We start from the raw sequence: 24,219 nt of genomic DNA, 5'->3' as shown, positions 1-24,219 counted from the left end.
CAGCAATTTAAAAATGCTGGCTAGAGACCTCATAGGAACATGTGAAACATGTACCATATATTGCTGCCACAATTACGATTTTTAGTTTTTTAAAAGAAGATACAAATGAAGTAAGAACTGAAAGAAATATACCAAAATGCTGAGCTTGAATCCATGGAGTATAGTGACTGAGGATGATTCCCCTTTCTCTATTTTCAATTTCTCTAGTGTAGTCAAATTACATTTATAATTAAAAACAAACCGTGAGAGCCAGGCGTGGTGGCACATACCTATAATCCTTTACTTGGGAAGCTAAGTGAGGAGATCATAAACTGAAGGCCAGCCTAGGCAATTTAGCCAGACCTTAACTCAAAAATAAAATCAAAAGGGTTGGGAATATAGCCCAGTGGTAGAGTACTTGGCCTAGCATGCCAAGACTCTAGTTCCACAAGAGAAAAGCAAAAACAAAAAGCCCTGAGAGCCTACTGTCAAATACGATAATGGATTAGGAACTTTAACTTGCTTCATAAACATCAGATTTCCCGCCTGGGAGTGATCGTGCATAACTGTAACCCTTACACTTTGGGAGGCTGAGGCAAGAGGATCACAAGTTTGAGCTCAGCCTGGGCAGCTTAGTGAGACCCTATCTCAGAATAAAAATAAAATAGCTGGATTCGCCACCTGCTGCGCAAGTGCAAGGACCCAAGTTCGATCCCCGGTACCAAAAAAATAAATAAATAAATAAAATATCTGGAAATGTAGCTCTGTGTGAAGGCCCTGAGTTCAATCCCCAGTATCTCTCCCAACAAAAAAATCCAATTTCCCTCTCTAAGGGACTATAAACTGGTGTCATTATTAGTAACAACAATTACACCAGCCGGCACTGGCTGAGTGATTACATGCCAGGCACTGTGCTAAAAGCATCCTATTTAGTACTTTTACTATTGTTCCATTTTACAGACAAAGGAATTCAAGGGATAGAAGTTAACAGCCTGCCTGCCCGGCAAGCTCAAGAACCTGAGTTCGATTCCCGGTACAAAAAATAAAAATAAAAAAGAAGTTAATAGCTTGCCTAAAGTCATAAAGCTAGTAAGTGATCGAACCGAGATTCGGGTTTAAGATTCAAATGTTATATATAATTTGGGGGGGGGGCGTGGATAGCCAGGGATTGAACTTAGGACCTTGCGCTTGCGAAGCAGGCATGGTGCCACTGAGCTAAATCCCCGGCCCTTAAGACCCAAATGTTAACATTTACTAATTCATGGAATACAAAACCATCATTGCTATTTGTCTTAACTTTTCATTAGGGAGGGAAGTGGGGGAGGAAGAGAAGGGGGCAGGAAGAAAGAGATGGAAATAGGAAGGAAAAGGAAGAAAGGAAGGAAAAAGAAGGAAAGAAAGGAGGGAGGAAAGGAGAGGAGGAAGTCATTAGGGGATGAATGGCACTGCTAAGAGCAGCCACCTGCAAAGGGACCACAAGGGAAGGGGAGTCAACAGGGATAAACTGAGTAGTTCTGGTCTGCAGCCCTCTACACCATGCCCTCTTTTCCCTGGGCCGGACACCAAGGCACAGGAAGACCAAGGTGCTTGGCAGGGTCAAGAGGTGAACCTGACTAGCCTGACCACAGTCCAAGACCTTAAAAGCTGTGCCAAACTCTGTCCAAGGTATGTATTTAAGCTACATGCTAGACACTAGACATCACCTCAGCCTTCATGCAGCTTTCAGACTAACAATGTAGGAGTCAAAGGGAATCTGGGTTTTATGCAGGTTTAATTCATTTATAATAAAAATTCATTTACCTATTATGAGTAACTAAATGAAAACCACACAATATTTTGTGCTAACTCCAAAGTTTATCATTTTTATCATCTTACCATACAGTAGTTAATTTAAGAAAGGCAATAAAACACACAGACACACAAAACCATAGATATAGAACACAGACACCAAACAAATTGCATAAAACACATTTATTTCATAATACAGTTAACTACTAGTAAGGTTAAATTCATTTTATATAATACTGAATATTATATGACATTCTAGAAAAGGGTCTTCTGAGAAAGGGAATAAGGAAGAAAGTCACGATGCAGAGAAGCAGCAGTTTCAGAGCTGGGCTTTGGAAAAGCTGCTGCCTACATTGTGAATGTGGTCAGATTTCAGCTCTTTAAATGAGAAAAGTCACAGAAACTGGGCAGGACAAACACTCACCAAGAGAGAACTCCTGGAGAGGACTGAAGGTGTCAGCTCCTGGCCTCAGAGTGTTATTCCACAGAGAAACTCCTGCACCTACGTGTGCACATGTATGCACGCATGCATGTGCGTGCACAAACACACACACACAAATGGGAACCAGAAGACTGGCTCTGAAAGGTAATTTGGATGATGCCCTCAAAGGTTATGAAAACAAGCTAAGAATCTTGGTTTTGATTCAGAGAACAGTAAGAAGAGTTAAGGACACTAAGTAATCTGGTAGCTAAAATGGCTGGGAAACACCCTGGTGAGGTACCATTTGATGGGACTGGACAAAGGCTGAAGTGGAAAGACTGCAAAGACACACAGATAACACTAAGGAGGTAACCTGCAGGACTGGGAAGGTTCTCAGCACATACTTGAGTCTGGACTGCCAGCTTTAAAAGCATAAATTTGAGGGACTGGGGATTTGGCTCAGTGGTTCCGCCGCCTGCCTTGTAAGTGCAAGGTCCCGAATTCGATCCCCGGTACCAAAAAACAAAAGCATAAATTTGAAAAGCTCCGAGGAATGGCATACAATGGGTGAGAGACTTGTAACTGTGGCAGGGAGTCAATCTTCAGACTCACCACCACGTCAGCATCAGTTTTGATCACTCCCTAACATCCTATGTGGCCAGAGAAAGTAATCCCAAGGGAGTGTACCCCACTTACTCATTCACACTGAGAGACACTAGGGAACTCTTATGAAGAGAAACCATTTCCTACTGTCATAGACACAGACTTCACTTTTAACATGACAGAGAAAAATGAGATTATCTGAAGCAGAGCCAGTGAACTGGATATATTAAACTGAACTGTGCTTTCATTCTTCATTGCTACATAATCAATGATCTACTTCTAATGTAACATCTCAAAGTATGCAATAAAATCATCTGACACAATAGTAACTAGGACTGAGAAAGGTACCAGCAGGATTCCATCCTGGGATTCACAGTAAAGAGAGATACTCACAGACTGAAGTTTCCTCTTAGCAGCTTTTGCCAATTCAGACAAATCCAGGCTGCTAAGAAAATGTACAAAATGCATAAGCAAATCAATAGAACATGTTCACGAGCTCTGCAGATAATTAATACACACAAGGGATGAAAATATCAGTTATAGTCTAGGGACACTATCTGAGTCAAGCATTCAATAGCCAGATAGACTCAGTGAGGAAATTGACACAATTTGGCCAAAGTGACTCCTAGAAATACAACACTCATACAAAATAAAAAACATCACTCACCAACTAAAATGACAAAAATTATTGCCAAGTGAACCTCTGGGCCCTTATGTGGAGTCACAATTTTTCAAGTATTAAAAAAATAATCAAGTCCAGGGCTGGGGATTTAGCTCAGTGGTTCCACTGCCTGCCTCGAAAGCTCAAGGTCCCGAGTTCAATCCCCAGTACCAAACAACAACAACAACAACAAAACAAGGGGCTAGGGATATCACACAGTGGTAGAATGCTTGCCTAACATGAATGAGAGACCCTGGGCTTCATCCCAGCAACAAGGGCAGGGGGTAAGATAGGAGAAAATATGATAAAGTGTGAAAAATCAGAAGGGCAAGATTGCACCTGGAACAGCAGTTAATCATTTCATAAACTTTTGATAGTATTTGTGCAAAGGTAACTGGCTAACTAGGGTTAAAGGTTCACTCCTGTAGCAATGAATGCATCCATCTTATAAACTGGGGTCAGCAAATTATAGCCTTATTTTTGTTCAGCCAACAAGCTAAGAATGATTTCTATATTTTCAAATGGTTGGGGGGGGATATTACTTCATGAGGAAAATAATATTTCACTAGGTGTGAAAGTTATATAAAATTTAAATTTCAGTGTCCAGAAATAAAATTTTATTGGAACAAATATGCCCATTCATTTACATAATGTCCATGGATTAGTCATCTATAATGGAAGAGGTGAGTAGCTGTGACAGATGCTGTATGGCCCACAAAGCCTAAAACATTTATGGTCTGGCCCTTGACAAAAAATGAGTTTGCCGACTCCTGTTATAGACAAAGAATACAATCTCTTATGATACAGAAATATTTTGTGAATATAACCTATGCTACAATATACTACCACAACTGGCTAAAACAGTGACCCTATCTCTGACTCCAATTTCCTTATTAATTGGTTACTTGTGCTCTTTCAAACTTAAGTTTTATATGGTTTACTTACAGCCGTCTTATTCCAAATTGTACAGCCATAAAAGAGAAAAATGTATGGGCTTTGTTAAACAAACTATAATACACTTAAATACTATACAACCATGGAAATATTGGGAACAGACAAAATTGATTGGTATCTCCATGGCTTACCTGTCTGCCATTTGAGGTATTATAAAGTGCTGTCCATTTTTGTGATCTGAAACAGAAACCAGTAATATAAATATTGATAAAATCTGTTGAGGAACACCACTATTATTTTCTCAATTTAAGTTGTGCAATTTCTATTCTTCCACAATTAAGAACCACATAAGGGAGCAGGGGTTGTCAGGCTGGCTACAAATTCCCAAACCTGAGCAGTATCTAGGATCACATCCTTATTTTCTTCTGGAACAAAGATTCAGACATCATTCAGCAGAAGACCTTTGCTTACCTCAAGCCTTACGATTAGTTCACCCCAGGATAATTGATTATCTTCAGCCATAAAAGAAATGTTGAGGGAACCGAATTAGTGCTTTTTTTAAGAGTAGGAAATTTTATTGGGGAATAGGAATGGGGAGTGGGAATAGCTCCTGAGAGACAGGAGGGATCCCAAATGGGTTGCCTAGCTTCTAATATTATATATAAGAACTTTAATCCAAGACCAAAAGTATTTTCTCCACGTCTTCTTCTAGAAGTTTGAGAGTTTTAGATTTTATATTGAGATCTATGATACAGTTTGAATTAATCTTTATGTAAGATGTAACATTTAGGATGAAGTTCATTTTTCTGCACATGGATGACCACTTGTCCCAACTGTTGTCCTAATACCACATACTCTTCCTCTCTTGGATCACTTTTGTGCCTTTGTCAAAAATCAAATGAACAGACTCCCACCAGCACACAGGAGGTGAGCCGCTCCCAGCACACGCGAGGAGGCTTCCTGGCCGCCAGACAACCCCCGCCAACACAGAGGAGGTGAGCCACGTGGGCGCCAGCAGGACTCCCCACACACACTGAAATAAGAGGACACATAAACAAGTCTCAAAACCAGACTTCCAGATCACTTACAGCAACCCCAAAGGGAAATGAGATGGAACAATCTGATACTAAACCACCTGGACTCCCTGAACTGGCAACAAAAGAGGATCTGGCCATGTTAACTTTTTATAAATTTGCCGCTGGAGTCAATAAAGCAGCTCTTTGTATGGGGAAAATGAAAGTTCTGGAAAAAAAAAAGGATCTGGAAAAAATGAAATCAGAAATAATTTCTCAGATAACAGCAGAGATTGTGCTCATAGTGCAAGACATGATTAATAAATCTAGAGAGGAGCTCAGGAACATGATGGAATTCCAATATAGGAAACAAATGGCATCCATAAAACAGATGGAAACAGATTTCCAGGAGATTAAAAACTCCATTGAAAGTCTACACAGCAGAATGAGCCAATGTGAGGACAGAATTTCAGATATTGAAGATAAGATTGCAATTAGTGACCAGGAAAAGAAAAATTGCTTTAAAATAGTAACGGACCACGAGAAATCAATCCAGCAGCTGCTAGACAATACAAAGAAGAATAACATAAGACTGACTGGAGTCAGTGAAGAAACAGGAGAGAGTGCAGATGACATAAAAAATCTGTTCACAGAAGTGATGGCAGAAAACTTCCCAGGCAGGGAAAAAGAACTTGACATACAGATAAGTGAAGCATACAGGACTCCAACTAGCCTTGACCACAAAAAATCTACACATAGGCATATAATTGTTTTGTTTTTTTTCTTGGTACCGGGGATCGAACTCCGGACCTAGCGCTTTTGAGGCAGGCGGCAGCACCACTGGGCTAAATCCCCGGCCCTGTTTTTTCTTTGGTACCGGGGATCGAACTCGGGTCCTTCCACTTGTGGGACAGGCGGCAGAACTACCAAGCTACAGCCCTGGCCCAATAGGCATATAATTGTTAAGATTCCAGAAACCCAACAGAAGAACAAAGTTCTACAAGCAGTTAGAGAAAAGAAACAAATCACATACAAAGGAAAGCCCATCAGAATTACAGCAGACTTCTCAATGGAAACCCTCAAGGCAAGAAGAGCTTGGAGTGATGCATTTCAAGCTCTACAAGAAAACAGCCTCCAACCCAGACTGATGTACCCTGCAAAATTATCTTTCAAAATTGATGGAGAAATAAGATACTTTCATGACAAAGGGTGCCTTAGGAACTTCATGAATACCAAACCAGCACTCCAAAAAATTTTTAGACAATATCCTAGGAAAAGACAATGAAGATCACAACCCCAGGAAGGCCAACAGAATGAATCCATTGGGCGCAACAAGAAATTAAATGCAAAGGGGGAGAATCCAACAAAAAGAAAAAGTCAGGACAATGATAAGACAATATGTATGAGTTAGAACCATCAATGTTAATGGTCTCAATTCACCAATCAAAAGAAATAGACTGGCAGAATGGGTCAAGAAGCAAGATCCAACAATATGCTGCATACAAGAAACACACTTAATTTAAAAAGAAACTCATAGTCTGAAAGTTAAAGGGTGGAAAACAATACTCCATGTGACAAGAACCCGAAAAAAAAAGCAGTAGTAGCTATCCTATTTGCAGATCAAGTGGATTTCAAACGAAAATCTGAAACACTCTGGTCCTAAGAATTTCAGATAAGGGATACTCAACTTGTATGTACAAATCCATTGTAAACATGTGTTTTCATCCCTCTCAAGTAAAAACTTAAGAACAGGACTGTTGGTTCTTAACAGTAATAGAAGAAATTTCTATATTGTTTTCCAAAATGGTTTTATCATTTTACATTCATATTAGCAGTATTAGAAAGTTCTAACTGGTTCACACCTAAGCTGACACTTGTTCTTTTAAAACTTTTAACTTCATCTCCCTGATGAGTGTATAATATGATCTTGTTATTGTGCTGATTAGCATTTTTCTGATTCTAGCGTTGCACACCTTTCCTTGTGCTGTACTATTTATCATCTTCTTGTGTCTACTTTTTTTCTTGGTATTGGGGATCAAACTCAGGTCCTTGCACTTGTGCAGCAGGCAACAAAACCACTGAGCTAAATCCCCAGCCTGTGTCTACTTTTTAATTGGGTTGTCTATTAATAAGCTGTAAGAGTTCTTTATATATTCTGATCATAGGTTATACGTATTATAAATATGTTTGGGGGGGGGTTGGTACTGGGGATCGAACTCAGGACCTTGCACTTGCAAGGCAGGTGCCGGAACCACTGAGCTAAATCTCCAGCCCCGAAAGTTCTAAATTTTGATGGAATCTCATTTATCAAATTTTTTCTTTTATACATCATGTTTTTTATATCCTAGGAAATTCTGGCCTACCCTAAATTCATAAACATTTTCCCTTATAGTTTCTTCTTAAAGTTTTATAGTTTTAGTCTTTCATATTTAGGTTCATAGATCTTTTCAAGCTTTTTTAATGTATGGAAATAAAGGGTTGAGGTTAATTTTTTAATATATGAATACCAGGTGTTCTAGTGCCATTTGCTGAAAACACTATCTTTTCCTCTGCTCTTGAATTGAGTTTATGCTCTATGAAATGTTTTTTGTTTTTTTTTTTGAAACCAGAGATCGAACTCGGGGCCTTATGCTTACAAGGCAGGTGGCAGAACCACTGAGCTAAATCCCCGGCTCTCTATAAAATGTTAATGTTAAATAATCTTTCAAAACTCAGTGGACCATATATGTGTGGTTCTATTTCTAGATTCTCTGTTTCATTCCAATGATCTATATGTCTTTCTTTTTTTTTTTTTTTTTTTTTTTTCGGTACTGGGGATCGAACTTGGATCCTTGCGCTTGCGCAGCAGGCAGCATAACAGAGCTAAATCCCCGGCCCCTATATGTCTTTCCTTACACCAACACTGCCTTGATTACTGTAGTTTTAAAGGAAGTCTTAAAATTAGGTACTGTCTTCCAACACTGTTTTTTTTTCTTTTTCTTTTTACTTTTCTAGGTCCTTTGTACTCCTACGTAACTTTTAAATTTCAATATCTAATTCTTCATTTATAGCAAGTGTACATAGATCTGAATTTTTATATATATCTTGTGTTTTCTAATCCTGCTAAATTTAAATACAAGTTCTAGGGGGTCCTAGAGATTTCTTAGTATTTTCTCTGTAGATGATCATTTCATCTAAAGATTTTACTGCCAGGGATTTAGCTCAGTGGTTACGGCGCCTGCCTTGCATGCACAAGGTCCTGAGTTCAATCCCCGGTACCAAAAAAAAAAAGATCTTACTTCTACTTTGCCAATCCTATCCTAATTGTGTCATTTTATTGCCAGACTATTTTGGTTTGGGGCTATGTTTCAAAGTTTAATGGACAGATGAAGAGTAAGCATATCTGCCCTTGTTCCCCACCTTAGGGAGAAAGCATTGCATCTTTTCCATTCATATAAGGCGTTTTTGCTGGAAGTATGGAGTACATGTTTTTGATCTGTTGAGAAGGTTCTGTTCTACTTCTAGTCTCCTGGTAGCTTTTACTATGAACAGGTGTAGAATTTAGTCCAATACTTTTTCTCCAACTACTGACAGGATCATATGGCTTTTTCCTTTCCTTTGTTAAAATGATGACTTTTGGGGGTGGATCTCCCAATGCTGAACCAACACTGCCATGCCTATAATAAAACCACTTTCTACATACTGCCAGATCTGACTTCTAATTGTTTTGTTAAACAAATTTCTATCTATGTTCATACTTTTTTCTTCTATTATCTTTATCTAGTTTTAGTATTAGCACAATGTTTATTTCCTAAAATGAAGGTAGAAGTGGGCCGGGGATTTAGCTCAGTGGTTTTGCCGCCTGCTGCGCAAGCGCAAGGACCCGGTTCGATCCCCGGTACCAAAAACAAAAAACAAAAAACGAGGGGAGAAGTATTCCTTCTTTTTTCTGCTTTAAATGTTTGATATAATTTATCAGTTAAAATGTATACAGGCCTGTTGTTGTCATAGAGGTAGGTTTTCAAGCTAGGAATATACTTTCTTTAATAGGTGCTATTCAAATTTTATATTTCCTCCAGAGTTAGTTTCGTTAATTTGTCTTCCAAGGTACTTCTTAGAAGTTGTCAAATTTATTGCAAAAAAGATTTTTGTAATATGCTTTCTATATCCTTTTAAATTCTGTAAAATCTGTGATAATGTCTCCTAGATCTTTATATTATAATTTTTAAAATGCATAACTGATATTGTGTAATAGGAAGAAAAGGTCTAAAGGAACAGGGGAAGTGGGAGGGGTAGGGGAAAGGAAAGAAGGGAAAGGAAAAAATATGAGAAAAGGAAAAAAATTGAAACAAAGTCTTTGCAAATAGGGAAGGGTGGAGGGCGTGAAGGGGGGGCAGGGGAGGGGGAAAAAAATAAGAACCAAGATACTCATGTAATGGTACAAGATCCCAATGATGAAGGTAACTGTATTTTATACCTAAAATGTACCAATAAACTTAATGGGGAAAAAAAAATCCACTGAACATATTCATGGAGGTTTATTTCCAGATTCTCTATGTTGTTTCATTAATCCAAGTATTTATCTCTTTATTAATACCACAGTTTCAAATACTATATTATACTTTTTTTTTGGTACTGGGGGATCGAACTTGGGACCTTGCACTTGCGAAGCAGGTGGCAGAACCACTGAGCTAAATCCCCAGCCCTCAAATACTACAGACTTTCAGTAAATCTTACAATCAGATGGTATGCTTCTTCCTACATTACCTTTTTGCAAAACTGTCTTGGCTGTCTATTCTTGTGTCTTCCCATTTAAATTTTAGAATCAGTATGTTGATGTCTACCAAAAAGTCCTGAGTTAAATTAAGTTTCTACAATAATTTGTGGAAAACTGACATATTAACTATATTGAGTCTTCTGATCTATAAAAATAGCATGTGATTCTACCTCTCCAGGTTTTTTGTGATTTTTTATCAAAATTTTGTAGTTTTTAGCATACAGATCCTATAGATAAATTTATACCTAAGTATTTAATTTGAAGCTATTGTAAATGGTACTGCTTTTCTAGTTTCAGTTTCCAATTTTTCATTGCTAGTCTAAAGAAATATGGTTGTTGGCTACTAGCTTTGTATTCTGCATCCTTGCTAAATGCATCTATTGGTGCTAGGAATTTTCTTGTAGGTTCTCTGGCATTATCCACCTAGAAATGATCTCATTTGAATGGGGAGTTTTATTTCCTTTTTCAATCTTTATATTTTTTTCTCCCCTTGCCTTTACAGTAGTGGTTAGGATTTTCAGTGGGATGTTGAATAAGAGTGCTATTCACTCCTATTATTAGGAGTGCTAACTATTGGTTTTCTAGAGATCTTTCCTCAGGTTAAGCAAGCCCTGCCTGATCCTAGTTTGCTAAGGTTTTTTTTTTAATCATTCATGGATACTGAATTTGGCTGAACTACTTTTTCTGTATCAACTGATATGATTACATGATTTTTCTCTTTTGGTTAGTTAATGGAATGGATCACCTTAACTGATTTTCAAATCTGGAAATCACTATTGGTTATGTTGTATTTTTCTTTTATATATTATCAGATTCAATCTGCTAACATCTGAGGAAGATTTTTGTTTACATTCATGAGGGCTATTTTCTGTATTCTTTGCTGGGTTTGGTATCAGTAATATTAGCCCCATAAAACAAATTGAGAAGTATTTTCTCTACTATTGGGGGGGGGTTGGGGTTTCCTTAATAGAATTTTTTAAATGCACAAATTCAAATATTTAAAAATACGGTATAGGGGCCAGGGATTTAGCTCAGTGGTGCTGTGCCTGCCTGGCAAGTGCAAAGTCCTGAGTTTGAATCCCGGTATGGAAAAATAATAAAACTTTTAAAAATACAGTATAGGAGTGGGCATGGTGGCACATGTCTGTAGTCCCAGCACTTTGGAGGCTGAGGAAGAAGGATCATCATGAGTGAGGCCAGCCTGGACTATACAGCAAGATCTTGTCTCAAAAAAATCAAAAAAAAAAATAAGTAAAAAACAAATATACAGTATAGGACTGTAGGACAGGGAGTACCTCAGAGAGAGAGCATTTGCCTGGCATGCTTGAGGTCCTGGGGTTAATTCCCAGCACCACATTAAGGAAAAAGATAGGTAATAGATAAATGAATGAACAAATGATTACATACTTATAATATCCCCTCTCCTTTTTTTTTTTGCTTTTTAGAGACAGGGTCTTGCTATGTAGCTCAGGTTGTCTTTGAGCCCATGATGCATGCCCAGCTGCCCTTGAATTCGCAGCAATCCTCCTGCCTCAGCCTCCCAAGTGCTGGGATTACAGGCATGTGCCACCACACCCAGCTCTATCCCTTTCTTCTTGGGTGGGTTTTGGCAATCTATTGCTTTCAAGGAATTAAGTGTATTTTATCTAAACTGTCCAATTTATGTACATAGTTATCATATTTTTTCTTTTTTATAGTGCTGGGGATCAAACTCAGGGTCTTATGAATGCTAGGCAAGCACTGTACCATTACCTTATTTCCCTGGCCCTATTTTTAATTATCCTTTAAGGTCTTGGGGGAGGGGTTTAGTGCTATCCTTGTCTTTCTATTCTTTCCTTTTTCTTTTTTTTTTGTACAGGGGATCAAACTTGGGACCTTGTGCTTACAAGGCAGGCAGCGAAACCATCTTTCCTTTTTCTTTTTCTTTCCTTTTTTAATCAATGTAGTTAGACATTTATCAATTTTACGATTTTTTTTCAAAGAATCAATTTTTTTTTGGTACTGGCAATCGAACTCAGGACCTTGCGCTTTCGAGACAAGCGGTGGCACCACTGACCTAAATCCCTGGCCTGAATCAATTTTTGGTCTTAATTTTTTTACTGTTTCTTTTTTTCAATTTCACTTATTTCTGTTTTATCTTTGTCATTTCTTTTCTTTTGCTTGCTTTGCTCATCTTTTTCTAGTTTCTTCAAGGGGAAGTTTGATTGAAGATTGCTCTTTTCTAAGAATTTAATGCTACAAATTTCATCTAAGAATTGCTTTACCTGTATCCCACAAATTCTGATGTTTTATTTTCATTTTTATTCAGTTGAAAATATTTTCTAATTTCTTGAGACTACTCTTTAGACCCAAGGATTATTTGGAAGTGTGTTGTTCAATTTCCAAGCACTTAAGTATTATCTGTTTCTAGCTTAATTCCCCTATAGTCACAAAATATATTTTGCAGGGTTTTAATTCTTTTGATTTGCTAAGGTTTGTTTTGCTAAGGTAAACCAGTATATGGTTTACCTTGGTAAATGTTCAAGATGTACTTGAAAGGTAGATGTATTCCAATGTTGAGAAGAGTACTCTATAAATATCAACCAGATCCACCTAGTTTTTGGTTTACCTCCATAACCTTACTGATTTTCTATCTAGAAGTTCTATTTATTACTGAAAGAGATGTGTTGGGTTTCCAACAATAATTTTGTTCTCTTTTTTCCCCACCAATTGTGGATTTGACCTTTTGTTCTTTCAGTTCTAAGCTTTATTTCTTTTTCTTTTTTTGGTACCAGGGATCAAACTCAGGGCCTTGTGCTTGCCAGGCAGGTGTGGTGCCACTGAGCTACCTTCTTGGCTCTTTTAGTTCTACTGAAGTTTGTTTCAAGTATGAGGTGTGACTGAAAAATACAGTGAATGTTTAAATTTTTAAAAATTATTACAAAAGACAAATTACCATTAATTTCCCTCAAAATACTCCCCCTCCGAAGGGGAAGGGGAAGAGGAAGGAAAGGTAGGAGGGGCTGGGGAAAGGAAAGAAGGGAAAGGAATAAATATGAGAAAAGGAAAAAACAGAAACAGTCTTTGTAAATGGGGAAGGGTGGAGAGGTTAAAGGGAGGGCAGGGGAATGGGGAAAAAAGTAAGAACCAAGACGTATCATGTAAAGGTACAAATTCTCAATGATGAGTGTCATAATTGTATACCTAAAATGTACCAATAAACTTAATTAAAAAAAAATTCTCCCTCACTTCAAAGACCCTATCCCATCATTCTTGCCACTTCCTTAAGCAGTTCTAGAAATTCTCTTTCATGTCTTTGCACTGTGGTGGCTGCCTCAATGTTCTAAACTAATGCAAAATGTTTATTTTTCATGACTATTTTGACTTTGGGGAAGAGCCAGAAGTCACAGGTGCCAGATCCTCCCACATTTGATGAATAAGGTAGATGAGGAAATTAATGTTTTTATGAGCCTGCCTTTCTGTTGGATGGCACTTGGCAGCAGTATTCTCTGTATTTTTGATTATGCCTTAAAAAGACACAGAATAAGACTTCTAGAACTGCTTCAGAAAGTGGCAGGAATGATGGGATAAGCATGTCTGAAGCCAGGGGGAGTACTTTGAGGGGAATTACAGACTTTTACTATACCAAAAATTTAAAAGTTAAATATTCACCATATACTTTGATCACCCTTTGTAATGTGAAGCTCTGTTGCTTATGTACACATTTAGTCTTTTATGTCTTTTTGGTGAATGGCCCCTTTTTCCATCATTTAATGTCTATCTCTAATTTTCTTTGTTCCAAGATTTGTCTGGGTTTTTTGGGGGTTTTTTTTGGTACTGGGGATCAAACTCACGACCTTGGGATTGAAAGGCAGGTGATGGAACCACTGAGCTAAATCCCCAGTCCAAGAAAATTGGTTTGTTTTTGTAGACCACTATTTTTATTTATTTATTTATTTATTTTTGGTACCAGGGATCGAACTCAGGTCCTTGAGCTTGTGAGGCAGGTGGCAGAACCACTGAGCTAAATCCCCAGCTCTGTCTGTTTTAATATAGCCACTCTTGCTCTCTTTTACTTAGTGTCTCCATGGAGTATCTTTTTACACCTTTAGGCGTTTAACTTACCTATATCACTATATTTAAAGTGAAATTTTTTTTTTTTTTTGGTACCAGCAATCAAACTCAGGACCTTATGCTTGCGAGGCAGGTGGCAGAACCACTAAGCTAAATATTCAGTCCAAGATTTTTTTTTTCTTTGCAGTACTAGAGATTGAACCCAGGACCTTTGCACTGAGCTACATCCCCAGACCTGTTTTTTCTTAATTTTGAGACAGGGTCTCACTAAGACATTAAATTATGCTGCTGAACTTAAACTTTTGGTCCTTCTGCCTCAGACTCTGAGTGTTGGAATGTGCACTAAAGTGGGTTTCTTGTACATAGTATACAGTGCGATCTTTTTTAAAACCATTCTAACAACCTCTGTTTTTAATTTATACATTTAGATCATTAACTTTTTTTTTTTTTTGGTATCGGGGATCAAATTAGGGTCTTTGCGCTTGCAAGGCAGGTAGCGTAACCACTGAGTTAAATCCCCAGCCTCTTTTTTTTTTTTTTTTGACACAAGGTCTTGCTGTGCTGTACAGTCTGGTCTCAAACTCCTGGTCTCATGTGATCCTTCTGCTTCAGCCTCCTGAGTCCTAGAACTCCAGGGCTCTGCCAACAGGCCCGGCTAGATCATTCGCATTTAATGTAATTATTGCTATGTCTGGATTTAAGTCTATCATTTTATTATTTATTTTGTTTGATCCTTAGTTTTTGTTTTCCTCTTTCCTCTCTTGAATATCTTCATTCAAAATATCTTATTTGAGTAATTTCTAAAATTCCACTGTATTTATGTCTAGAGGTTTTGACCAATTATCTTTGAATATCCTTTTTTCTTTAGTGGTTACGCTAAAGATCACAACATATATACTTTTCAGTCTACTCAAAAATAATATTTTACACTTTCAAGTAGAATGTAGAAATATCTTAATTCTTTTGCTGTTTCCCTTTTCCTGTTGTGGCTGTCATATGTGTTATACTGTTATATGCTGATGATTTTTTTTTGGTACTGGGGATATTGAATGTCATTTTTTTTTTCCAGTCCTAGGGACTGAACCAAGGGCCTTCATACTAAGCTACATCCCCTCCTTTTATTCATTTTTTATTTTGAGACAGGGTCTCACCAAGTCAGTAAATTGCCCAGGCTGGGCTCAACTTTTGATCTTCCTGTTTTGGCCTCTCAGAGTGCTAGGATTACTGGTGTGCACCATTAGGCCCGGCTTTGAATTTACCAAAAGCTCTTAATTAAAACAAAACAACAACAACAACAACAACAACAACAACAACAAAACTGCCTAGCATGCTAGGTCCTGGGTTCCATCACAGCAAGGCAAAAACAAAAACAAATGCAAGATCCCATCAATGCAAATGCCATTTAAAGGTGCCATTCGTTCTTTTGGGTTTCAAAGATTTTTTTCATCCAAACTGGCGTTTGATGAGAAACTTGAGATTTTCCTGCGCATCTCCACTGAGCAAGCAGCTGTGCTCATGGTAGCAGGAGATCCCCGCAGACCCAGCGCAAGGGGACCTCGGCTCTGGGGGACACACGGTCCAGACAGGTACAGACGCGGGAGGGAGCAGGCCAAGAGCACCAACCGGGCACGGAGCCGGCCTTCCCTGTCCCAGGCCCGGCCTTCCCTGTCCCAGGCCCAGGAGGTGGCAACAGGCTGCTCCCAGATGGTAGGTCGAGATGGCCAGGGAGGCCCCCATGCTGCTCCCACCACTGGACCTCCCAAGCTGCAGGGGAAGGCAGCCAGAATAGTGCTGGCGGAGGCTCGCGGGAAGCGGGAGTGCAGGCGCCTTACGCCAGGAGGCCAGGAGTCCAAGGCAGGTCAGGCCTCATGATGTTTTAACTTTTGCTTTCAACTGTCATACATATCTTTTTTTTTTTGTACGGGAATCGAACTCAGGACCTTGTACTTGCAAGGCAGGTATGGTGCCACTGAGCTAAACACCCAGTCCTGTCATACATATCTTAAAGAACATTAAAGGAAAACATATATCATATTACTTCCATTACTCTTCTTACATTCCTCAAGTTACAAGATGCTCTCACGCATCATTTTTCCGAAAAGAACTTGCCCTAGAATTTGTTAGAACAATGAATTCTCTTATTTTTCTTCATCTTACAATGTCTTTATTTTGCCTTCATTCCAAAGGTTATTTTCAGTGGATACAGAGTTCTGGGTTGAGAGTTCTTTTCTTTTAATACAATAAAAATACTGAAGGAAATGAAATTCTTCTCATCTCTGTGACTTCTGATAAAAATCAAGGAACAACCTGGATGCTCAAAAAGTTTGGGATTTCAGAGTATTCTGGAGTATTGTACTAGGGACGCTTAATAGATAGTCATGCAAATATTCCAAATCCCCAGATCTCCAAGATCTGAAACATTTCTGATCCCAGGAATTTTGTATATGGTATATTCAACATTTATTGTGTCATTTTTTTTTTCCTGGTTGCTTTTAAGATGTTTGCTTTCATTTTAGTGTTCAGCAGTGTAATGTCATTGAGTTCATCCTCTTTGGTGTTTGCTCAGGTTCTTGAATCTTTGCCTTTTGAAAAATCTAGAATTTTCCGGCCAGTATTTCTTCGACTATTTATCTGTACATCATACTCTTACTCATCTTTTGGAGTCCAATGATACAAATGTCAGACCTTCTGGTATTTCTCCATAGTTTCCTGAGGCTCTGTTGAGTTTTTCCTCCCACTCTTTTTCCTGTTGTTCAAGCTGGATGATTTCTACTGATATATTTTCAATTCACTGACTTTTCTTTTTTTTTTTTTTTAACTTGTTATTAAGCCAATCCAATGAGTTTTCAATTTTTAGTTATTGTATTTTTCAGTTCTAATGTTCCTATTGGTTCTTTTCTGTATCTTCTATTTTTCTGCTGAGATTTTCAAGAATGTTCTCTTTTAGCTGGGTGTGGTAGCACATGTCTGTAATCTCAGCCCCAGGGGAGGCTGAGGTAGAAGGATTTCAAGTTCAAGGCCAGGGCTGGGGATTTAGCTCAGTGGCACTAAGCCTGCCTTGCAAGTACAAGGTCCTGAGTTCGACCTGAGTTCTATCCCTGGTGTGGGGGGGGGGATATCCTGACCAGATCAAGTTCAAGGCCAGCCCCAACAACTTAGCATGTCCATATCTCAAAATTAAAAATAAAAAGCAGTGGGGGAGTAGGTCAATGCAAGGCTCTGGGTTCCTTCCCTCCTGAGTACAACAACAACAAAATTCACTCTTATTTGTAGGAGCATGGTCTTACTATCTATTTTAAAATATCTGTCTGATAATTCTAACATCTGTGTCACCTTGGGTTTCCTATCCGTTGATTGCTTTCCTCTTGCAAGTCCATGAGATTTTCCTGGTTCTCAATATGTTGAGACACTATGGATGGAACCTATGATATTGTGAATATTATGTGGTAAGGCTCTGGGTCTTCTTTAAACTCTGGAGAATGCTAACATTTTCGTTTTAGCAGGCAACTTTGCAGGCTGAGTTTTGCCTGCTGGGCAAGAGGCAAGAAAATAGGCAGTAAAAGAAAAGCAATCCAGATTTCCTCAGGCCCGTAGCAGACATTTAGACACCTATGTTGCCACTGCTGTTGCAGTTACCAAAGCCCCAGATTGGCCTCGGGCTAGGATGTGAGTGAGGAGAAAAAGAAGAAAAAGCCCCAGGGGAACTCCCCTACTCTTCATCCTGAAGAGTCTCATTTCCTGCTCCTGAAACTAGAAAGAGAAGGCTTAATTTGTGATGTAGTTCTAGATCTCAGACTGACATTGAATTCATATCAGAAATAAAATTAACACGACATTCACCACCAGCTTGGTGGCCTTCAAGTTCCCTAATTTATGAGGTAGGATTTACTTTCCAAAGTTCTCAGAGAGCTACCAAGAACACTTGGTACAGAGTTTTAAGCTCCATTTGGCAAGAGGTCTAGGTGGGGTATGCTTACTCCATGTTACCCATTACTGGAACAGCAGGGGCTCATAATTCTGTTGCACAACCAGGGTGGGGAACAACTGTGTACATGTACATGGACATTATGCAGGAAGGACTGGCAAACTTATTCTGTATAGGGCCGAGCTGTAAACATTTTAGGCTTCAGGATTGTTCATGGCAACCACTCAACCTATTCAACTCTGGCACTGTTGTGTGAAAGCAGCCATATACAAGACATGTAAGAAGGCGAGGCTAGCTTGCAATAAAACTATTTAATAAAACAGCTGTCAAGGGCTGGGGATTTAGCTCAGTGGCACTGCAACTGCCTTGCAAGTGCAAGGTCCTGAGTTTGATCCCCAGTACAAATAAAAAAGCTGTCAAGCTGTATTTGGCTCACAGATCATGGTTTTGAGATTCCTGTACCACATCACAAATAATAAGGCTGGTTAAAGGCAAAGTTTACTTTTGGGCTTTTTTTCCATCATTAGATAGCAGAATTCTTCAAATAACTGGAAAAGTTACTGCTTTTTTCATCCACTGCTAGTCCCATGATAGACAAGAACTATACCATACATTCAACTTTGATTCAGTTATGCTCTTTGATTCATGAAGCATCCACCTCTCAAGAGCTAAAATAAAATTTTAAAAACTGAAATTTCAAGATTTCATGAACTTTATATTTATATACAATTAAAAGTTCTCCAGTTAACCTTTCAAATAAAAATCCTAAGTCACAATTTTCTCAAGAATATGTTAAAGCAGAGGAGGTGTCATTAAAAAAAAAGTGTCCCAACTTGTTTTTCCAGAACCTTCCAAACTGGAGGTGTGGCTAGTTCATTATCCTTTCACTCACCTGGTTTCCTGCCACAGAGATAGAAGGCCAGTCTGTCAGTCAGCTCATACTGTATCTCTACAAGGCGCTCTGCCAGCTCATGGTGCCCTCCTTGCCTACCAAGAGAACAAAGTACCATCAATACTACTCACTATTCACAGGTTTCAGAGTAGAAAAGTACGAAGACATCCCGAGACACCTCAGCAGTATATCAAACATAATTTTTAATTTATTTTTATTTTTGATACCGGGGATCGAACTTGGGTCCTTGCGCTTGTGAGGCAGGCAGCGGAACCACTGAGCTAGACCCCTGGCCCTAAACATGATTTTTTAGAATCAACTTTTCTGTGTGAGGCAGACTGCCAACATCTACCTTGAGTCTCAGTTTTACAAACTTTTTTTACCTTCTGAACTATCCCCTTTCCTTTATAAACATACAGAATAGAATAACTTAATAAGATATTCAAAGACTTATGAAGGATAAAGATTAACTTTATTTAATGAGGTGAGAAAATAAAATGAAGGTAGAGGTTCCCAGCAGTTAATGAGGATGTTCCCAGAAATGTACAATATTCAGGCCTCACCCTGAGAAATTCTAAATCAGTAAGGATGGGATGGGCCCAGACATCAGTATTCTGAAGAAGGCCCTTCCCCTAGATGATTCTGGTACAGCCAGGCTATCTCTGGGTAAGTTTAAAAACTACAGTACCTGAAGGGCGTCAATTTAGAGACAGACCAACCTAATGTAGAGCTCAAACCTAAGGCTGTTTTCTTTTTGTCAGGGGGAGACGGGGGTCAGTTTTTTGAGATAGCTCTCACTATGTAGTCCAGGCTGGCTTTGAATTCGCAATGATCCTCCTGCCTCAGCCTCCCTAGTGCTGGGATTACAGGCGTGCGCCACCACACCCAGCTTCTCTTTATCTTCAATTTCTGTAGCAGAAATATGAAATAAATATTTAAGCTACTTGGAATCCTTTTAATAACAAGGCATATAAAAAATGATTATGTGGAGAGACTATTATATGTAAAGTACATATGAGGAAATTCCAAAGAAAATGATAAAGTGTTTACTGTGGGCTCTTTTCCTCTTCAAAGGTCAAGTCTCATTTCAGTCAGTTTCTCCTCCTACCACTCAAGGCACCACAAACTACCCACCAACTGGCCTGGGGATTTAGCTCAGTGGCGCCTCGCCTGCCTTGCAAGGGCAAGGTCCTGAGTTCAGTCCCTTGCTACCAAAAAACAAAACCAAACAAATTACCCACCAACCACCATATGTCTTTGATTTTTAACATGTACTTTTTTTTAAAACATCTGTGAGGGCCGGGGATTTAGCTCAGCGGCACTGCACCTAGCTTGCAAGCACAAGGTCCTGAGTTTAATCTCTGGTACCAAAAAACAAAAAACAAAAAAAGATCTGTGAAATCATAATTGATTACCTGACAGACCTTTTCTAATGCTGCAGAAAATAGTGATGCACTGTACAATCAATGCAGACTCAGATCTGATGGGACACTGGATTCCTGCTGTTTTCAGGCACCTCAGCTCTCTCCAGTCTGGTTTCCTGCTGTGTCCAACATGCTGTGTCCATACCAACTTCTGACCTTGACTGCCTTTCCTCTCACCTGGAATACTTTAGTTACTCCTTTACAGGTCCACATCTAACCTATTCTTCAAAGAACTAAAGAAATTTCCCAATGATTTGGGCCACAACAAAGAAACTACATATATTTTTTAAGACTAACTCTGTTTTGAATCACTCGTTATCTTGCCTCATTTAACCCTTTCAGGCATATATGAGTCATTTCTTCCAAAGATAAATTCTGGGAGGACAGTTTGTCATTTCACCCATTTATCCTGTGTGCATCAGAGCACGGGGTTCTGCAGTAAAAATAAATTTGGGAAAAAAAGGAAAGATGATTGGTCTTCTGTCCTTTAGTGATATTCAAGACTAACCTATGGATTTACTTATTTTTTCATATTTTTTTTATATTAGAACTTTCAAATAAAGAAAAATTTAGCTGGGCATAATGGCTCATGCCAGTAACCCCAGCTTCTCAGAGGCTGAGGTGAGAAGACTGCTTGAGCGAAATAAACTAGTTGAAGCAACATAGTAAAACCTCATCTCAAAAAATAAACCACTGGGCCTGCTGTGCAAGCGCAAGGACCCGAGTTCAATCCCTGGTACCAAAAATAAATAAATAAATAAATCACCGATGGCTGATTTAGCTCAGTGGTGCAGCACAAGTGCAAGGTCCTGAGTTCAATCCCCGGTACCAAAAATTGAACAAAAAAACCCCACCACCAAACGCATACAAAAGGAAAAATTTTTAAATTGTACAGAGAGCATCCAGATGTCCACTACCTAAAACTTACAATTAACAATTTCCTACACTTGTTTAGTCCTACTATTTCCAGATTTGTTTTTAAATTCAAGCAATGACTAAAGAGTATTACAAAACTGAAGTGTGGGTTCTGTAATTTCTTGATACTTGATTTGTATTCTATGTCTCAAATACCCGTGTTATAAAGGATCAAGTCAAAGATGAGAAGCTAAGCACACTGATTTATAATTCTATCTTTCTCTAATTTTGTCAGGCTGGGCTTATATGCATTTGAAATGTATTCATCTGCAAAAGAGAATGTAAATTTTTGAGGTTTGTTTTTTTTTTGAGACAGGGTCTTGATATTCAGTTCAGGCTGGCTTTGAACTCACTAGGTAGCCCAGTCTGGCCCCAATTCACAGTGTTCTCCTGCCTCAGCCTCCCGAGTGCTGGGATTACAGGTGTGTACCATCACATGGACTTTTCAGAATGTAAATCTTGAAAAGGGTTAAACACTAATCAGACACAATTTAGTTACCTAACAACAACTCATATCCAACACAGAGAGTATCTCAGTCTCTTACCTTGCATAATCAACAGGAGTTTTCCCACCAGAATCTTGTGTGCCCGGATCTGCTCCATATACGGCCAATAATTCAGCTTGTAAAATCTGCCCTGCTTTGGAGGCAACATGGAGTGGTGTATTTCCTTTTTCCTAAGAATCATTAATAAAAAGTAAACACAAAAAAGCAAATTAAATAAACTAAAGGCTACATGAACACTACTCAGTGACAACTTAATATCTGAATCAATACACATTTTCTTACTGGATGAAAGAAGTTAGCTTGGGCTCCTAAAGATAACAGTCTCAGACACGTTTCAAGATTCCCTGTTCTCACGCTTGAATGGAGTTGCTGAAAAAGATACAAACAAACAAGAACATCTGTTGAAAGTATCAGGAATGACAGAGCAGCTGATAGCCTATTTTAATATATATTAAATTAATAACACATAATCTTTATTGGATTCTGTTAGGTAAATGGAAAAGTCTCCTAGTCTCACAGGGCAGGCCAGGCCCATTTTGCTGATAGGGAAACTAGGGCCATGAAGACTGACCTGCCAAAATGCAGGACTCCTCTAAGTAAGTGACACAACCAGAACCTGAGAGAGAGTACAAGGTGGCTGCGCATGGCTCTGAAATCTGATGGGACGTGAATTTCAAGCCCTACCTTTTCCCTTCAAGCTGTGTTACTTTGGGACAGTTCTCTAAGTGAACTGAACTTCAGTTCCCTCTTCTCTAAAATGGTAATAATAACACTACCTACTGACAAGGTTATTATAAGGATTCAATGATATAATTAAGTACTTGGGACTGAACCTGGTGTACAGGAATTTCTCAGATAATTCAGATGCTATTATAATAATTATTATTACTTGTCATTGTTATTGACTTTACAGCTTCAAATTCTACACTGGTAAGATACAGGACTTTGCCTTACACTTTACTCTCTCCACAACACTACTCCTGGCCTAACCACAATGGTTTCCTAAAGTCTCCCAGAGTGGGAAATAGGCCTGTAGGACACCAAATTCTATACTATTGCAGAAAAGCTCAAGCATTCAGAAGAGGAGCTGCCTTCCTTCAAGTCCAACCTAGACTTGTCTAAGATGCAATATTATAGGAATGGAGAAATCTAGTCTATCATCTACATCCAAATCTCATTTTTTTAAAACTTAGTAAAAAAAAAAAACCCACGTGAGTCTTACTTATTAGTAGAATAATTATATATGTTTCTATGCAAAGTTTAATATTCTGAATTGTAAGGGCCAGGCTCTATGTGAGAATTTGTCAAAACTAGTGTTTTAAAAATATGTGAATTTCCTGTAGCACCTCTAAAACATTCTAAAATCCATGTAAAGAAAACCATCTACTCATTTTATAAGTATAATAAACCTGTGTACTACAACTTTGAGTCACATTCTACTTTCTGCATTTTTTTTTTTTTTTTTTTGGGTACCGGGGATCGAACTCGGGTCCTTCCGCTTGCGAGGCAGGTGGCAGAACCACTGAGCTAAATCCCCGGCCCTCATCCTACTTTCTGAAGATCCTTCTTACTATGCAACTTGGGAAGCTGTCCTTATTAGAAACAATTGTCCAGCAACTTTCTAGTCTTTTCTAGAAATATACTCTGAGATGGCACTTATTTCAAAGTTAAACAAACAAAAACACTTACTGAACTATAATTAAAAAACAGTGAAAAGGGCTGGGGATTTAGCTCAGTGGTGCCAACGCCTGCCTCACAAGTTCAATCCCTGTTAGCAAAAAAAAAACCAGTGAAAATATAAAAATAGTTTTCTAGCTCCCTATATTTTTCTCTCTCCCCTTGTACTTCATTCATTAGGAAAAATGGCTGCCATGTGAATTAAGGTTAAAGATGAAACTGACTGGAAAAAAAAGGTATTATTAATAATTTAATAATTTTTTGTTTTGTTTTTTGGTACCGGGTATTGAACTCAGGACCTTATGCTTGTAAGGCAGGAGCAGTGCCACTGAGCTAAATCCCCAGCCTGAAAACGAGTTTTTTCTCCTTCCTTTTTGTCTTGTTTTTGTGGTGCTATGATTCAAACCCAGGGCCTCACACATGCTAGGAAATCAGTCTACCACTCGGCCAAATTGACAGCTTTTGTTTTTTTCTTTAAAAAAAAATGTTTTTCAAAAAAAAAATTTAAAAAAAATTAAAAAAAAAATGTTTTTACATAAAACAATACAGTGTCTCATCCAACTCTCAGGGATTTTAAAAGGTGTGACCCACCTTACTAAGATCTTTGGCAGTGACACTATCGTCATCCCGGCAGGGCAAGCGATGGACAAATGCTAACATCTGATACTTGGCTCTGATGAATTCTGCTTTAGTGGGACTGGTCAAAAACAAA

The 24,219-nt window shown here is 38.6% G+C and overlaps 1 protein-coding gene across 12 annotated transcripts in view; it reads right to left on the bottom strand.

Moving 5' to 3' along the window:
• Git2 (GIT ArfGAP 2) overlaps nucleotides 1-24,219 on the bottom strand; it is a 61,525-nt gene that overhangs the window by 28,689 nt on the left and 8,617 nt on the right. For 6 of the 12 annotated variants that reach the window (XM_004843591.3, XM_004843595.3, XM_087198351.1 and 3 more), the window contains exons 4-9: nucleotides 24,099-24,204; nucleotides 22,113-22,199; nucleotides 21,870-22,000; nucleotides 18,986-19,080; nucleotides 4,538-4,583; nucleotides 3,185-3,236 (exon numbers count right to left, since the gene is read on the bottom strand). In XM_004843591.3, coding sequence (XP_004843648.1) covers nucleotides 3,185-3,236; nucleotides 4,538-4,583; nucleotides 18,986-19,080; nucleotides 21,870-22,000; nucleotides 22,113-22,199; nucleotides 24,099-24,204 — 517 coding nt within the window. The remainder of the gene's footprint in view (nucleotides 1-3,184; nucleotides 3,237-4,537; nucleotides 4,584-18,985; nucleotides 19,081-21,869; nucleotides 22,001-22,112; nucleotides 22,200-24,098; nucleotides 24,205-24,219) is intronic. The other 6 variants (XM_004843592.3, XM_087198353.1, XM_087198352.1 and 3 more) reach the window with 1 other exon arrangement.

The sequence above is a fragment of the Heterocephalus glaber genome, unplaced genomic scaffold (genome assembly GCF_053883595.1).
Source record: "Heterocephalus glaber isolate CG9 unplaced genomic scaffold, H.glaber_assembly_v1.0 deba00001687, whole genome shotgun sequence".
Lineage (NCBI taxonomy): Eukaryota > Metazoa > Chordata > Mammalia > Rodentia > Bathyergidae > Heterocephalus > Heterocephalus glaber.
The sequence above is the reverse complement of the archived record's forward strand: the minus strand, read 5'-3'. Positions and strand labels throughout refer to the sequence as shown.